Genomic DNA, 15,632 nt, shown 5'->3' on the forward strand with positions numbered 1-15,632 from the left:
ATGCGAAGGGCCAAGCGGCAGTTATGCGCCTGCAGGGAGAGGGGATCTTCTAGCCTTCGTTCAGCAGCGCCTGTATGTTTGTTTCCTCACCTACATATATCTACGATTTGGCCGACTGCTCCGGTCAGGGGAGTTTTTCTTGGGAGACTACTGCACGCACTCTGTGTCCACCCTTGGATCGTTTCTTTATTTTTCGAAAGAGGCTTGCGCGGTCACACAGATTAATCACACATTCTGCAATGTCGCAATGTCACAATTTGGGATTTTTTTTTTTTTTTCTTCTATATTTGGGTTTGATGCCTTTCGAGAGGATGCACTTGGGTTGGTCACCGTGCAAAAGGGAAAAAAGAAAAAAAAAAAGTAATAAATAAAGCAAATAAATAAACACGCCTGCAACATTTTGACACATGTTACATGAATAGTTAACGCCGTTCCAACGTTAAGTGTTGATTGTGCCCCCCCCACTAATGTGGGGCATCTCTTTAGGTCGGCCTGACCGAGGTATTCCTCTACCCATGTGGTGTATCACCCTCTTGTATATGTTGGGGGAAACATGTTTATGCATCTATTCACTGCACTTTTTTTTTTTTTCCTTTTCGCCTTGTAGAGGAGGCATATTTTGGTTTTGTGTTCTTCTTTACACGACTTGCACGATCAAGTTGGTAGCTTCACTTAATGCATTAATTAATGCGCATTTCTTCTTTCCCTAAATTGTTGTGCGCAGATTTGCGTCCCCGTGCGCGCAGCTTCTGGTGAATGTCGTGTTAGCTGCATTTTTTGCGCTTCTCCGCACCTGTGTAGGCAACTCTGGTGCCCTGGTGCCTATCGAAGCAGGTAGATGGTCGCTCCCCTCCGGTGTCTGTACCGCACAAGGAAACGTGGGCAAAGTGAACAGTTTGAACAGCGTGAAGAGTGCGAAGAATTTCTTATTATGTGCTTTCTCTTCTCTTTATCCTGTGGGGCTTCATTTTTTTAACCTATTGACAACGATCGATTTTTCCATTTTTACCACACATAGGCGAGCACAGGTCCACTTCTGGTGATGGCTTAATATCTTCTGAGGGAGAATAGAACACCTTAGTTCACTTCAGCGAAATTAAAAAATGAGCACCTGGACGTGCAGTACGCACGACTTTTAAGACTGGTTGCAAATTTCACGCGAACGGCATCGTAGTTGGGGTGGAAAACCCCCGACCCGGTGGCGGACCATTTTCCACGCGAGGGAGAAACGGAAAAAACAGAAAAAAAAAATACCTCCATCTCTATGCTATGTGATCATCACATCTGTTAACCATGTTTGCGCACGGAGGAGGCACCTTCCTCCACGGTGCGTGTACGAGCTGTTAACCTGATCGCGCTGATATAGCGACTTGTTCGGTCGCTCAGTCAGGTACATTTCACCACCGTTTGGCGCCCTACCAACGATCCAGAAGAAGAAAAAAAAAACAGTGGCTACTTCACGATTAAGAAATCCTCGTCCCTAATAACCAGTTTTGCATTTAAAAAAAAAAAAAACATGCCAACTAAACCATGTGTAAGTTCTCATTGGATCCGCTTCTCTCCCAGCGTCATACATCTCAGCATGTTAGTAGCATACCGGAGGAATTGCTCTAATTCTCTCCCTACCACTGTTTTCCTTTTTCCCCCGAGTTGAGCAACCACCCAGTGCACATACGCGAAGTGTACACCTGCCATCGCTTTAACGACAATTTGGAAACAGAAGAAGATTCTCGGCACTTTGGATCTGCAAGGGGGAGAAAAAACACCTGTGCAATGCATATTTCCCATGCGGGTAACCCGAGACAAGAAGCATTGCACCAGTTTAGTCAGCCTGGTCAGCCTGGTCAACCTGGTCGATTTAGTCAGCTCAGCCATCTGTAGTGGTTCCTCCTGAACGCTTTCCCCGTTTTTTTTTTTTTTTTCTTTTTTTTTTTACCTTTCTCGTATCCTGCCAATCGCAAGCCCAGATAACCATTACCCAGAATAATGTTCACCGTTCGACGCAAGTGTTATCCCGCCTCTGTGCTTGCGACCCGCCTTAACTTCTCAAGTGTGAAAAAGAAAGCATACGAAATTGTGGATCACCACTACGATGCGGTGATAGTGGGCGCAGGAGGAGCAGGGCTACGCTCCGCATTGGAGTTGTCCAAAAATAATTACAAAGTGGCATGTATAACTAAGCTATTCCCAACAAGATCACACACCGTCGCAGCACAAGGGGGCATAAACGCCGCATTAGGCAATATGACGGAAGATGACTGGAGGTGGCATGCGTACGATACGATCAAAGGATCCGACTGGCTAGGGGACCAAAATGCAATTCAATATATGTGTCGAGAAGCACCTGCATCCGTTTTGGAGCTGGAAGAATTTGGCTTACCCTTTTCTAGAACAAAATCAGGAAAAATCTATCAAAGGGCATTTGGAGGGCAAAGCTTAAAATATGGGAAGGGAGGACAAGCATACAGATGTGCAGCTGCCGCGGATAGAACAGGACATGCAATGCTTCATACCTTGTATGGCCAATCATTAGGATACAATTGCGTCTTCTTCGTTGAATACTTTGTACTAGATTTGTTAATGGCCAGTGCAAACGAATGCATTGGTGTTATCTGCTTAAATATAGCGGATGGGAAGATTCACCGATTTTTTTCAGCTCACACGGTAATTGCTACTGGGGGGTATGGTAGAGCTTACTTGTCTTGCACATCAGCACATGCGTGCACAGGAGACGGAAATGCAATCGTTTCGAGGAGCAAGCTACCATTGCAGGATCTTGAATTTGTGCAGTTCCACCCCACAGGAATATATCCAGCTGGCTGCTTAATTACTGAAGGGTGTAGAGGGGAAGGAGGCATACTGAGGAACAGGGAAGGAGAAGCATTCATGATGAGATACGCCCCTAAAGCCAAAGATCTGGCTAGTCGAGATGTAGTCAGTAGAGCCATGACTATAGAAGTAAATGCAGGTAGAGGTTGTGGCCCTAATGCAGATCATATTTACCTCGACTTGACACATCTGCCTTACGAGACGTTGAAGGAAAGACTGCCAGGGATAATGGAAACAGCCAAAATATTTGCAGGAGTTAACGTCACCAATCAGTACATACCTGTTCTTCCAACGGTGCATTACAACATGGGAGGTATACCAACCAATTATAAAACGCAAGTGCTAACACAGAAGGTTAATTTATTCAAAGGGGGGAGCACATCCGAAGATGATGATGATATTATTGTCAAAGGGCTATACGCAGCAGGAGAAGCAGCTTCTGCATCCGTTCATGGGGCAAACCGATTGGGAGCTAATTCTCTCCTAGACATTGTCGTCTTCGGAAAAAGGGCCTCCCTAACCATCATGGAAATTGATAAGCCAAATATCCCCTTCATCAGTGCGCCTGCAGATATAGGGGATGAAACGATACAACGGCTAGACAAAATCAGATTCAACAAAGGAACTATTTCAACAGCAGAGATACGTAAAAAAATGCAAGTCTGCATGCAAAAACATGCTGCTGTCTTCAGAATCGGACCCCTCCTAGAAGAAGGATACAGACAGATACTTAATATCTGCTCCGAGTTTAATGATGTGTACGTTAAGGACAAAACGTTAACTTGGAATACTGATTTGATCGAAACGCTGGAGTTGGAGAATTTACTAACCCTGGCCTCTCAAACCATTTTAGCCGCCATAGATCGAAAAGAGTCCAGGGGGGCCCATGCAAGGGACGACTTCCCCGAGCGAGACGATAGGGCCTTTCTTAAACACTCCCTAACTTGGATGACTGACAGGGACGTTGAGAAGGCGAAATTTTTCACCACCTACAGGGGCGTCATCACGAAGCCGCTGGATGACGAAATGGAGCACGTCCCTCCGGTCAAAAGGGTTTACTGAGCCGCGGAGCCTTGACGCGTTGCTGCGTTGCCGTGTTGCTCTTTGGATTCCTGCATTTGGAGGGTGTTCCCTTTTTTTTTTTTTTTTATTTTTTTTTATTTTATATATATTCTCTTCGAACAAGGTGGCCGTAAAACATAGGCCACCATCCCACCGGGTGATCTTCAAACACGCCATATTTGGCCAACATACACACCCAAAACCACTTCATTTGTGACTCTCCCCAAACTGCTGCAATGATTTTCCAAACATTTCAATTCGTCCTTTTTCCCTCTTCCACGCGTGTGGCACATCTGGCCCAGCGGCTTTCCCTCCTTCTTATCATACACTCGGGCGTGCGTTCTGTACACATTCATCATAGGTGTACGTCGCCGCGTGACGGGGAAAGGGGTAGAAACTCATGCATTCCACGAGTTGTTTAGCTGCTTAGCGGTTCACCCCCAATTTATTACCCCACGTGGAAGCTTTTGTGTGCTATCCCTTTCTGCTTTTGAAACCGATATGTCTGAGGAATTAGAAAAAGAAAAAAAAAAAAAAAAAAAAAAAGTACGCTTAACCTCTATGCGGATTTGTGTCTGCATTTTAGTTCCTTCACATGTGGTGGAGAAAGACTCCCCACTTGGCATGCAACAGGAGGTTCTCTGTTCTGCCCTTGCGTCGCAAACCGAGTCAATTCGTAACGAAAGGCACAATGAAAAGGATCACATGTATACAAAATACCGTCGCACACATAGATAGTCGTAATTTTAGAAGGCATGCAATGTAGTATGGAATCTGTGGAAGCAGGCAGATGAAGCAGGGGAATGCGAAGGAGAGAAAAAGGGGACTCATTCAAAGGATCCTTGTCAAAAGGGGATGCGCCCTCCCCAAATGGACCGAGCGAGACATTTTTCCACTGCCCACAGGCTACCCCGCGCGGACCTTCCTAAAGCCCACCGAAATCAAGCGGTCCAAGGAGACGTAGCCAAAGTTCACCCAGTGACCCTGCGAATAGGTCAACAGCGCGCCCGCAGTGGATACGACCCAGATATGCCCATCGTTGTCAAAATCGATGGCACATATTTTCAAATCATCCTTCACAACTTTTTCATTCCAGCAACTGTCCTTTTCACACCAGATCGCCAACGCCCTCTTCGTGTTGATAGCCCACAAATCTCCCCTACTGTCAAAGGCCACACTAATCAATTTATGGAATCCAGAAAATCTCACTTTAGTCCATTTGGTTCTATTCCATTTGAGCAACTCTCCCTTACGATTAACACACCATAAGAGATTTTTTTTATCAAAACTGATATCTACAATTTCTTCGTTAGCTAAATTCCCAAAGTTTTTAAATTTTTTTTTCATCCTTTTGAGTAGCTCGTACGAATTATTGATACACCACAGGTGTCCCCTACGGTCATATCTAGCCTTAGTCACAAATTGGAAATAACTCTTCACTCTCTTCCATTCAAAGCCATTCCACAATTTGAGTACACTATTTCTATCTACAATTATCATATGGTCGAAAATTCGTAACCCTTTGGTCATGTCGAACATGTCTCTTTTCAAATTGATTGAAAGGTTGTGTGGTAATTGTTCCCTACAGCTTCGATGTATTGGCGCTTTGGTAGAGGACTCACCGTTTTTCGCACTTTTGCCATCACGTTGTGGAGATGTATATTCCTTTTCTCCATTCCTAAGCCGGTATTCCTGCATGGTCTCCCTACCTAACACGTGATCGTTCTTCCCCTTACGGGGAGTACTCAGCCGATCACTTTTTAGTTCTTCACCTATTTTGCTATTTTTCTTTTCCACCTTTTTTCCATCTGCTTTGTTCCTACTCACCTGTGCTTGACCTTTGATAAATTTCTCATCACCGCTTGACTGTAAACTTGTCGAAATGGCAATGTTATTTTCCCTCTTGAGACCGCCCAGAAAGGTATCCTTCTCACTAGTACTTACCGTGACACTTTTTTTTTCCCCCCCCTGACTTGACATTGTTGGATGTCTCCCCTTCTGTTCTACCACATAGTCATTTTGATTTCTACTAAGGTACACAGATTGGTATTCCCTTCCCAGGAATGACATATCTTTCTTACTGTCCATTTCGCTCTCAACACTGATGGGTGTGGTGTTCCTTTCTGCCGGAAGATAATTCATTTTACTTTTATCAACTTGGAATGGGGGAATTTCCCTAACAGATTCTGGCCTATTTTTGTGAAATGTCCTCACCTGACTGCTACCATCAGAGCTGTGGTTGGTCGGGACTCGAATTGAATTTGTGTAATTGGCTACAATGTGGTTTATGTCGGCCCTGTTCAAGTCCCACTGATTGGCCAGGCCCATGACGCCCATCGTTTTCTGTCGTTCGTCTCTTCTCCTTGGTATATATTGCGAAGTGGTATGTTTCAAGGGCTCCATTTCAGAGACATTTCGGTGGCCAGAATATTGCACATAATTCTTCATGTTATCGCTTGCGTTTGACTCATGTTGATTGCTAACTGGTCCCAGATTTATACTCCTCGGTGGGTAGCTTCTGTAACTTAAAGGTGGGGGATTCACTTGCTTGTTGTTCACATTGATCACCATGGGGGGTGCGTACTCGTGATTCGTCCTCTGGTTCCCATACATCGTCGTGGTTATCGCTGCTATATCGTTGTTGCTGCTTTTTTGGGGGGCGGGGATACACGGACCAATCAATCAGCTTATTTTCGCCCCTTCTTGTGAAAGAATTTCAAGTGGCAGTCTCCTGTCTGGTTATTTTGCCTTTGCCTAACTGAAGTGCAATCGACAATGCAAGCCTTTTTTTTCTTTTTTTTTCCGCACCCGTTTGTGCCCATCTGCGTGTGCCACTCGTATAACGCGAACTATAAGTACGTCGCCTTTATTGCAAACCAACTGGTCAAACTTTTACAAAGCGTTAAAACGACTAGCGTCCCCCTGCGATGTAACCTGCAAGGGAACTAAACACACAGGAGTTTTTTTGTTGTTTTTGCTCTTCAGAAATGGGGATATTTTGTTCCCGAAAAAAACGAATTAATTTTTAAATGTTTGTTGTAACACCACATATTTTGCAACTGTAGACAATTATGGAAGTATATATACTCCGTTGTTTTGTTCATTTTTAACCAGCTGCACTGCAGCTAGCTAGCTATTTTTTATTTTTTTTTATTTTTTATTTGAGCTAACAAATAACCATAACGTCATAAGGATAGATTTTTGCTCCAATTTGTGAAGGAAGCACTGATCTATTCTTCACGCAGTAGGAGTACATTTGTTGCTTTCAAAAGAAAATGTAATTGGTCCCATTTGGTTGTGCGTCCGTTTTTCATTGATGATGAACTCGGAGGGGAAAACCAACTAGATACTGCTCAAACGCTTACAAATAAGTGAGCCATTCTGCACACACAAGAGAAAAAAAAAAAAATATGAACCGGTCATATTTTTTCAAAACAAATGACTCCTACAAAAAAAAGCATGAAGCGTTCATATTTTTCAAAACTATTAAGTCTTTATGCAAAAAAGGGAATTACGGACTGTCCACATTTTCCAAAATGGGACTCTCTCACGATACCACATAAGGAATGCGACATTTTTCACCAATTCGCTTTGACAACCTTATCTGTTCCTTCTCCAGCTTTCTTGCAAATGGGATAATCCCACAGTCGGCACACTTTAAAGCGATGAAGAAACGCTTAAACATAACAAGGAACATTTTATAGTTTAAGAAATATTTAAAAAATGGTTGAAAAATTTCGTATGTCAGTCACAAATAGGCTGAAAAACGGACTCAACAATATCTACATAAAGTTCTAATCCCATTTTGCATTTGCCCAAGGGAAAATTAAAATCGAATTTTAGTCTATTCACAAAAAAAAAAAAAAAAAAAAGATACTTTAGAAATTTAAGAAAACGCACACATGCTCTTCTTTACACATGAACGCATAAATGTGGTTAGTAAAAGAGCCTATTGTTTTCTCCACACACCAGAAACAACACCTCCATCTACACCTCCTTACGATCTTCCTTTCCATTCCAACATCGTCTGCTCACTTCTCTGAGGTCCATACCCTCGATAAAGTCAAGATGGTTGGATCTTGTCGATACACGTCCGTATAGGTCATTGGCTTTGGGTCACTCACATCGACGATACTTACAACTCGGTTGAAAAAATGGACTTTCCCCGGTTTGGTAGCAATAAGGGTGAAATCTCTTCCCTGCTTAACCCCATGACCAGGTTTAAAGGTCCTTCCTCTTTGTCTAACTATAATATTACCAGCATGGGCGAAATTATTTCCTAGTACTTTTACCCCTAAGTTTTTTGGGTTACTATCTCTTCCGTTTTTTGTGCTTCCCACTCCTTTTTTTTTGGCCCATAATTTATTGAAACGTCTGAATTGCACTATACTCACCACTTTGTCATAGTTTTTAATAAAGCATTCTTTGGCGTAATTTTTATTTATAAAAAGGTTACTCTTAAAATGGCTAGCTGTTACTACGCTGCTTCTTGATGCGTTTATGTTGTTCATGTGTAGACGCTTTTTCTGCGTCGTCTTGGTCATTTCTTCCCCACCACGATGCCTTAAATATGTTCCTGCGTACTTCGCAGCCTGTGCAAACTTTTTCGCGCAAATAGCACATTTGATTAGAGCGACAAAAATAAAGAAAAGGTGAATTCTCATTTATGAAACAGTTTCATACACGGAAGAGGGAGGGGGCTGTGATGATTTACTACTTTTCAAGCTTCTTTGCATGCCAAAGGCGATTCTCACGTGTGCAATAATTTCACGTTTGCCTAAAACGGGTGGAAACAGGCAAGGGTACAACTGACACGTAGAATGCTCGTGTGCCTATCCACTCAAAAAAAAAAAAAAACCAATACGATGGGTGAAAAGGGCAGTCACACATAAGTACACTCACGCGTGCACCGGCAAAGTCGGACACTCGCATATGTATGTGTTTGCCTTTTTTTGAAAAACTTCTTTCTCTCTGCGCCGGAAAAACGGATGCATCGCTCAGCGGCATTACTAAACGCCCGTTCAGCGCGCGTAACACATGCTTTAATCCAAAACAGGAAATTTTACGTTATGTCTTCTTAAAAAGATATGACACTACATATGCACTTGCAAATGCCGCTAACCAACGCGAACCGCCTGGAACGGAGTGCATGTATATATACACACTATTCAATAGAAGATGAAGCAATCACCCTTTTATTTGCTCCTTCTGTTCTTCCTATTCATCGCGAAAGCGGACGATGATGCATACGTCGCACTGGACGAATACGAAATGAAAAATAAATTCAGCGTCCGTGTCTTGCAAGAGTCTTCTGAGCGGTGTGGCCTGGACCTTGGGGATGAGGCTGACATTGAAATGAGGACTTTCTGTAAGTGCCCTCGTTAAGTGGTCGACAAGCCCATTCGTCGACTCCCTCAATTAGTTATTGCGCTATCGCTTATCCGCCCTATAGATTAGCCGTGCTATCACTTTACCCCTCTACTTCCCTATTACCTTTCTCCCTTTTTCCCTTTTCCTATCTCACCACTGTTCCCAAATCGGTTATACGCAGCCCCGGGGGTGCATATAATGCCTCACATAGTATCGGTAGCAAAGAAAAAAGCGTCCTCTCGCATTTGCCGGCGCCCATCCCCCTTAATAACTTTCCCCAGTGTATCGATGCTGAAACGTGTTCACGCAACGTTCTCACTTTCCTCCCTCCAATTTCGCAGGACTACCAATTTGGCTACGCCAAACAGAAAATTATAGTAAATTAATGAGCACTTAATTACGCGGAAATTGAGCGTATGTCTGTGTCTTGTCGAATTGGTTGATTTGCTCGCCTTGTTGTCTATCGATTCCTGCCACTTAGAACGCCGTCGTTAAGTTGCTCTCTCGTTTAGTTGCTCGCTTAGTCGCCTATCCATTCCGCCGCTCGTTTTTTTCACACTGCGAACGTGCATCGGTCCAATCATGCACAATTGGCACCCCCCCTAAGGTTGGCGAACACAACGTCACTCCCTTAAATGAGGGAATGCGAGGAATGTGCGTTGGCGAGCTAAGGTATAAAGAGATTACTATGTTGCTTCGAAGAAAGAACGCGTCCATATCTGAAGGCTGCTTCGATCATACATGCACATGTGCATCCTTCATGCATTTGCCCCTTTCCTATACAGACGAGTTGGCATCCCCGTTGGTGACATCACCAAGGTGTACTATGAAATTACCTTGAAGGACTACACAAAAGGAACCCCCCCAAGAGAGGATCTGTAGACCCGGTCGCGTTCCCTTTGCAAATGTGCAATTCGTGTACCACAAACTAGGTGTATATCCACTTTTTCATGTGTAATACGTCTGCGCGAGGAGGCAATGCCCAAACTGGGCCAGTTCTCAGTGAGTCCTACCTTCATGCATACGATTTACGTATGTATGTGTAAGTGCTCCTCCCCTGGGGATGTTTTCCTTCCGCTAACATGTTAAACGGATGAAAAATAAAAACGAAAAAAACAGAAAGTGCAAGCAATACGCACAGTTTCGTGAAACTACAATGGCGACCTAGTCACTGGTTTTTTGGCGAACCGAAATGCAAAAGTAGGGGATCGAACGGGAGTCCATTTCAAATCTCCCAACGTAAATAAAAAGTGGCAGGAGGAGGGGGTGATATGCCAACATGAAAGTAGCAACGAAGCGGAGGAGAGGCTCCAAAAAAAAAAAAAAAAAAAGAAAAACTGGGCGCACTTGTGCGAAGTAGAATATGCGAAAATCCGACACGATTGGCGGACTAAAAAGGGCGAAAGGTTTGGAGTCCAAGCGCAACTGCTTGGCACTGCTTGCTCAGCTTTGCAATTTTAAGCGATACCATGGTAGCTACATGGGGAAAAGAAAAAAAATACATATATATATGTATATTTATGCATCATATGTACGTATATGTATGCATATATACCAGCCATAAGCAGGGGAGTTATCATCCCTTGCACGTAAAACAACAGATTAAACACGTGGCCGTACAATTACAAACAAACGAAGGGGAAGCCCGCTGTGGAGTGCCCCCGCCCCAGGCAGGAGGCAACCTTCCCAATTGCGTGATGTTTGGAAAGGGAATGCCCAAATGCCCAGCGCACATGCGCGAGTGAACCTGCGGGGTTAGTCATCCCTTCGCACGTTCCGCCTAGTTAGTGTGTCCCCCGCACGGGAATTGGCCCTCCAAACGGGTACTCTTCCAAACAGGTACCACCCCAAGATGTCGCTGAACATCCAGGAGCAGCAGAAAAACAGCGCCATCAGCATGCTGAACCTGAACGAGTACAACGACAACCTGAGCAGCAGTGGAAATATCCTGTACTATTCCCACGACAAAATATGGAAAATATTAATATACGACTCAGAGGGGCAGAACATCCTTGCCCCCTTACTCAAGGTGGGCAATCTAAGGCACCACGGAGTAACCCTAAATTTAAATCTACACAGACAGAGAACCACCATCCCAGAAGTCAATGCAGTCTATCTCGTAGATAACAAGAAAGAAAACATCGATAAAATTGTCAAGGATATGTGCAACAATATGTATGGAAGTTACTACATCAATTTTATATCCTACGTGTGTGAAGAAAATCTGGGGTACTTTGCAAACGAGTGTGTAAAAAATAACGTCGCTTCTTATGTATCCAAAATTACGGATAGGTATTTAAAATTCGTTAGCTTATCTAGCAGCACGTTCTCTTTGAACCTTCCCAATTGCTTCAAAATTCTGCATGCAAATGAGGATCATATGATTCAAGATGTGATGGACAGGATAACTGAAGGGCTGATTTCTTTTCTGGTGACTTTGGGCATTATCCCCATCATTAGGGTTTCTTCTAATTCGTCGTACCCCTCTAAAAGCATTGCGGAGAAGCTACACAGGAAGATTTACGAGCTGGTCAACTTAAGATCTACAAATAATTACATTTTTAACTCCAAGACGGTGCAGCGACCTGTATTGATTTTGGTCGACAGGGAAGTCGATTTGAGTGTCATGCTGCAGCACGCGTGGACCTACCAGGCACTGATTCACGATGTCTTTGATATAAAACTGAACAAGATAAGCCTACGTCAGGCGGATGAAAGTGGCACAAGCACCTCCAACACCGGGAACGTTACGAAGGACGCACCCCTGAAGAACTACGACATCGACAATGTAGACACCTTCTTCTCCACCAACTGCAATAAGCCCTTCCCCGAAGTCGCCAACAATATTAGCGAGTGTCTAAATGAGTACAACGAGAAGATGAAAAATTTGAACAAAAATGACAAGGGGGGAGGCCTCTCTGGGGGAGGCGGTGTAGGCAGCACCATCGGGGGGGATAAAATCACAGGAGGACTCATGTCAGCAATGAACATACTCCCAGAAATGACAGAACATAAGAGGCTGTTAGATATGCACACAAACATACTCACCGAGCTGATAAAAAACATTAAGGACAGAGAATTAGACAAATATTATGAAAATGAATTTGACTTTGAAAGTTGTAATGAAAAAATTTGCATACAGCACATGAAGGATATCCTTACCTCACCAAAAGGAACCCCCATGGATAAGTATAGAGCCTTTCTATGCTTATATTTGGCCAAAAAAAATATGAACAAACAGACAGTGGACACATTTTTGCAGGAATTAAAAAATATGAGGATAGATATTTCAGCCATTTATTTTATAAATCAGATGGAAAAATTAAAAACCATGAACATACATATTCATGTGAGTACCCCTCTCACCCACTCAAACACCGGCACCACAGCAACCTTTAAGGATCAACTCAATACGTACAGCAACATCTTCATCGATAAGGGCATTAACATATTACAGGGGGCTAAAAGTCTGTTGCCAAAAAGAAGGGAAATAAAAATTACCAAGCTGGTTGAAACGCTCATTGAAAATAAACCCTCCTCTTTGAATGATCAGTTTGTATACATCGACCCGAAGACCCCTCCAAGTGATACAACCACCGGAAGCAACCATGCCGAAAGGAATTACATCAAACAGGATCATGTAAAGGACTACATCATTTTTGTTATTGGGGGGGGGAACTACATCGAAGTCTCCGCATTGAAAGACTTGGAGGAAAAAATGAACAAAAAAATTATTTACGGCACCACTGATTTTGTTCGTCCGGAGAATTTTGTTCAGGAACTCAACGAGATAGGTCATTCCTTCTCACAGTGAAGTTCATCACGGTTCATCGTACTTGCATGTTTAACCGCTCAAACGTCGCTTGATTAGTGTAGCGGTCTTCCGCTCTGCTGAAGTTAGCCCCATATTTACACCACCTGTCATACGGGACCCCCCCCGAAATGTTACCCATTTTTATTCCCCAGCTTCAAGTTAGCAGAGAAGGTAGCCAACAGGGGGGGGAAAAATAAGACCAACTAGAGCAGGAGAGCATCATCTCGTCTGTGCAACATTACACACAGATGAAACTTTTTTAATTAGCCCCTTTTGTAAAAAAAGGCGAACGTATGGAGAAAATTCCTTTTCGTAGACCCTTCCTCGTGGGTACATTCGCCTTTCTTTGTACTGTGCAGTGGAGAGATCCCCCCGCCGTCCGAAACACGCCCAAGATGAAAGCGGGCCTAAGATGGAAAGATACCCACGTGAAATTTTTTTCGTTACATATTTTTGCAGTGCGTATAAAAGGAAATCCCTTCTGCTGCGTAGCAGGTATACCTATGCAAGGGATATTCATCTTTCCTTTCCCACTTCTTCATTTTACCAACCCAGTGTGTGTATCGTGTATCCACTTTGAACAATGGGGAAAAAGAAAGTTAACAAAAGTTGATTGGTTGACCATTCAGGCGATAAATCGTTCAAGGTTCAGGGCTGAATTTTTCTTTTTTTACTCCATTTTAGTTGTGTCATTTTGCACTTTGGTAACACTGTGGGCTGCCTGAAGATGGAAAAAGCAAAAACTGTGGGGAAACTTGCAGTCTTGGACTAGATAGTCCAAAGGGGTGTTTTCACAGCACAGTACTGCATTTTTTTTTTTTTTTTTTTCATACCCAATTCCCACGCTTTACTTCCTCACACATCGGAACGGTACGCTAAATGTATGCAACGTGCGAAGCATTCGCGAGGACAAGTCTTATACACGCCACTCCCCCACGCGAACGGACGTTTCGGTTGCCTTGTGGAGAAGATCATTTATCAGGTGAATGCCTCGCATCTGATTGGTCACTCGAACTGCACTCGTCGCGCTGGTAACCCTGCTTACGCGAGGTTTCTGCTGACCATTCGAATCTCCTCCCCCCTCGAGGTAATTAAAAACACTTCATCGTCGATCTGCGGGGAAGTCCTCACCGCGATGAACCATTTCTCCAGAGGGTAGGAAAGACTCAACCAGAAAGACGCGCGAAGATGCGTCAGTATATACACAGTTACAAGTGACTCCAGAGAAGTTGCCAGCTGGGGTACGTGTCGCGGCATTCATACATACGCGCGTCCGAGTAAATTCCACTTGCGTGAACGCAGCTTGCATGAACTCTTGAGCAGCAAACCATCGATCCTTTTCGGCGCTACCTTTTTTCCGATTCTGTGAAGTGTGTCTGTCCACTGTGCGTTCGGCATGTCCAGCTCATCACCGCACCTGATTAATTTTTTTTTTTTTTTTTTTTTTTTTTTTTTTTTTTTTCCGATAATGCCTTATTGTCTACTATGGGTACTTTTTCCCCGGGGATTTATTAGTCCTTCCAAAATCGAACGCGCACATCGCCCATTTGCTTGTCCAAATATGCCATCCACGACAGTACAATAAAAGTGTACATCTCATATAATAAGCTGATAAAAACTCTTGGTAATTTTCCATAGGACCATTTCGCCAAAGTTCATTTCTCGCTTGTTCTTTTGCTCTGTTTATCAATTTTTTTTTTCTTTAAAAAAAAAAAAATTAACAAAATAAATAGCTGACTGGAAGGGGTACGCTTTGAAGGGCTTTTTTTTTTTTTTTTTTTCCAACACGATAATCATACGACAAGTACACATGTGTACATACGCATACAAGCGTGGAAGCGAGTGTACACACGATGCGTGTGTACCGCACGAATGTGTCCATATGTGTAAACTCCCCTTGTGGGCATTGCCTCGTACACCCCGCGCAGATATATATATGCTAATTTTACCCTTATGTGCGTTTTCGCCTCGCCATTCCGAAGCCGTGACATTATTTTACCCTCCTCCTTGCCAAAGCAATGACCACCGATCCTCAGCCGCTCTCCCCTTTACACACACGCACAGCGCCCAGCTAAAACCAGATTGTAAACGAAGCTGTAATTTTACTTGTTCTTCAAGTTTGCGGGAAAAAAAAATATCTGCTCCAAAAGGTGTGTGCTCCAAAAGATATACGCTTGTGTGTACTCCTTAGTGTAATTTTTTTTTTTTTTCTTGGTCAATTGGTGTTTATTTTTCCTGGGCACCTCCATACGCCTCTGTGTAGCATTAACTGTATGAGGACACTACGAGGCATCCTCGTGGCATTATGTCACTCTGTTTCATATTTGGACCACTTTGTGTCACACCCGCATCCTATTTGACCATCCCATCCATACACCCCGCACAAACAGGCAATCTGTCGAACCGTGTCCAATTCTCCCTACAGTCCTGTTCACCTAGCCTCGTGCAACTTCTTCGCTTCCCTTGTGCATATTGTGAGAGGGGCGAAATACACCCGCCGGAAGTTACTCATTGGTACACAACGCGTATCTTTTTTGCTTTGTCTGAGCTGTCATTC

At 43.6% G+C, this 15,632-nt stretch overlaps 5 protein-coding genes across 5 annotated transcripts; 3 read left to right on the forward strand and 2 right to left on the reverse strand.

Moving 5' to 3' along the window:
- Positions 1-1,986: 1,986 nt before the first annotated feature.
- On the forward strand, positions 1,987-3,891 carry C922_03335 (succinate dehydrogenase [ubiquinone] flavoprotein subunit, mitochondrial; the record flags this gene model as incomplete). Its single annotated transcript, XM_008818927.1, has 1 exon — positions 1,987-3,891. The coding sequence occupies one exon, from the start codon at positions 1,987-1,989 to the stop codon at positions 3,889-3,891; it is 1,905 nt and encodes a 634-aa protein (XP_008817149.1).
- A 906-nt stretch (positions 3,892-4,797) lies between these two features.
- Positions 4,798-6,504, reverse strand: C922_03336 (hypothetical protein; the record flags this gene model as incomplete). The annotated part of the gene is made up of 1 exon (XM_008818928.1): positions 4,798-6,504. The coding sequence occupies one exon, from the start codon at positions 6,502-6,504 to the stop codon at positions 4,798-4,800; it is 1,707 nt and encodes a 568-aa protein (XP_008817150.1).
- A 1,418-nt stretch (positions 6,505-7,922) lies between these two features.
- On the reverse strand, positions 7,923-8,435 carry C922_03337 (50S ribosomal protein L27; the record flags this gene model as incomplete). Its single annotated transcript, XM_008818929.1, has 1 exon — positions 7,923-8,435. One exon carries the CDS (start codon positions 8,433-8,435, stop codon positions 7,923-7,925), a length of 513 nt encoding a protein of 170 aa, XP_008817151.1.
- A 634-nt stretch (positions 8,436-9,069) lies between these two features.
- On the forward strand, positions 9,070-10,143 carry C922_03338 (hypothetical protein; the record flags this gene model as incomplete). Its single annotated transcript, XM_008818930.1, has 5 exons — positions 9,070-9,259; positions 9,443-9,477; positions 9,603-9,638; positions 9,869-9,933; positions 10,047-10,143. The coding sequence occupies 5 exons, from the start codon at positions 9,070-9,072 to the stop codon at positions 10,141-10,143; spliced, it is 423 nt and encodes a 140-aa protein (XP_008817152.1).
- A 970-nt stretch (positions 10,144-11,113) lies between these two features.
- Positions 11,114-13,075, forward strand: C922_03339 (hypothetical protein; the record flags this gene model as incomplete). The annotated part of the gene is made up of 1 exon (XM_008818931.1): positions 11,114-13,075. The coding sequence occupies one exon, from the start codon at positions 11,114-11,116 to the stop codon at positions 13,073-13,075; it is 1,962 nt and encodes a 653-aa protein (XP_008817153.1).
- Positions 13,076-15,632: the final 2,557 nt, after the last annotated feature.

The sequence above is a fragment of the Plasmodium inui genome (assembly GCF_000524495.1).
Source record: "Plasmodium inui San Antonio 1 unplaced genomic scaffold supercont1.14, whole genome shotgun sequence".
NCBI classification, from domain to species: domain Eukaryota; phylum Apicomplexa; class Aconoidasida; order Haemosporida; family Plasmodiidae; genus Plasmodium; species Plasmodium inui.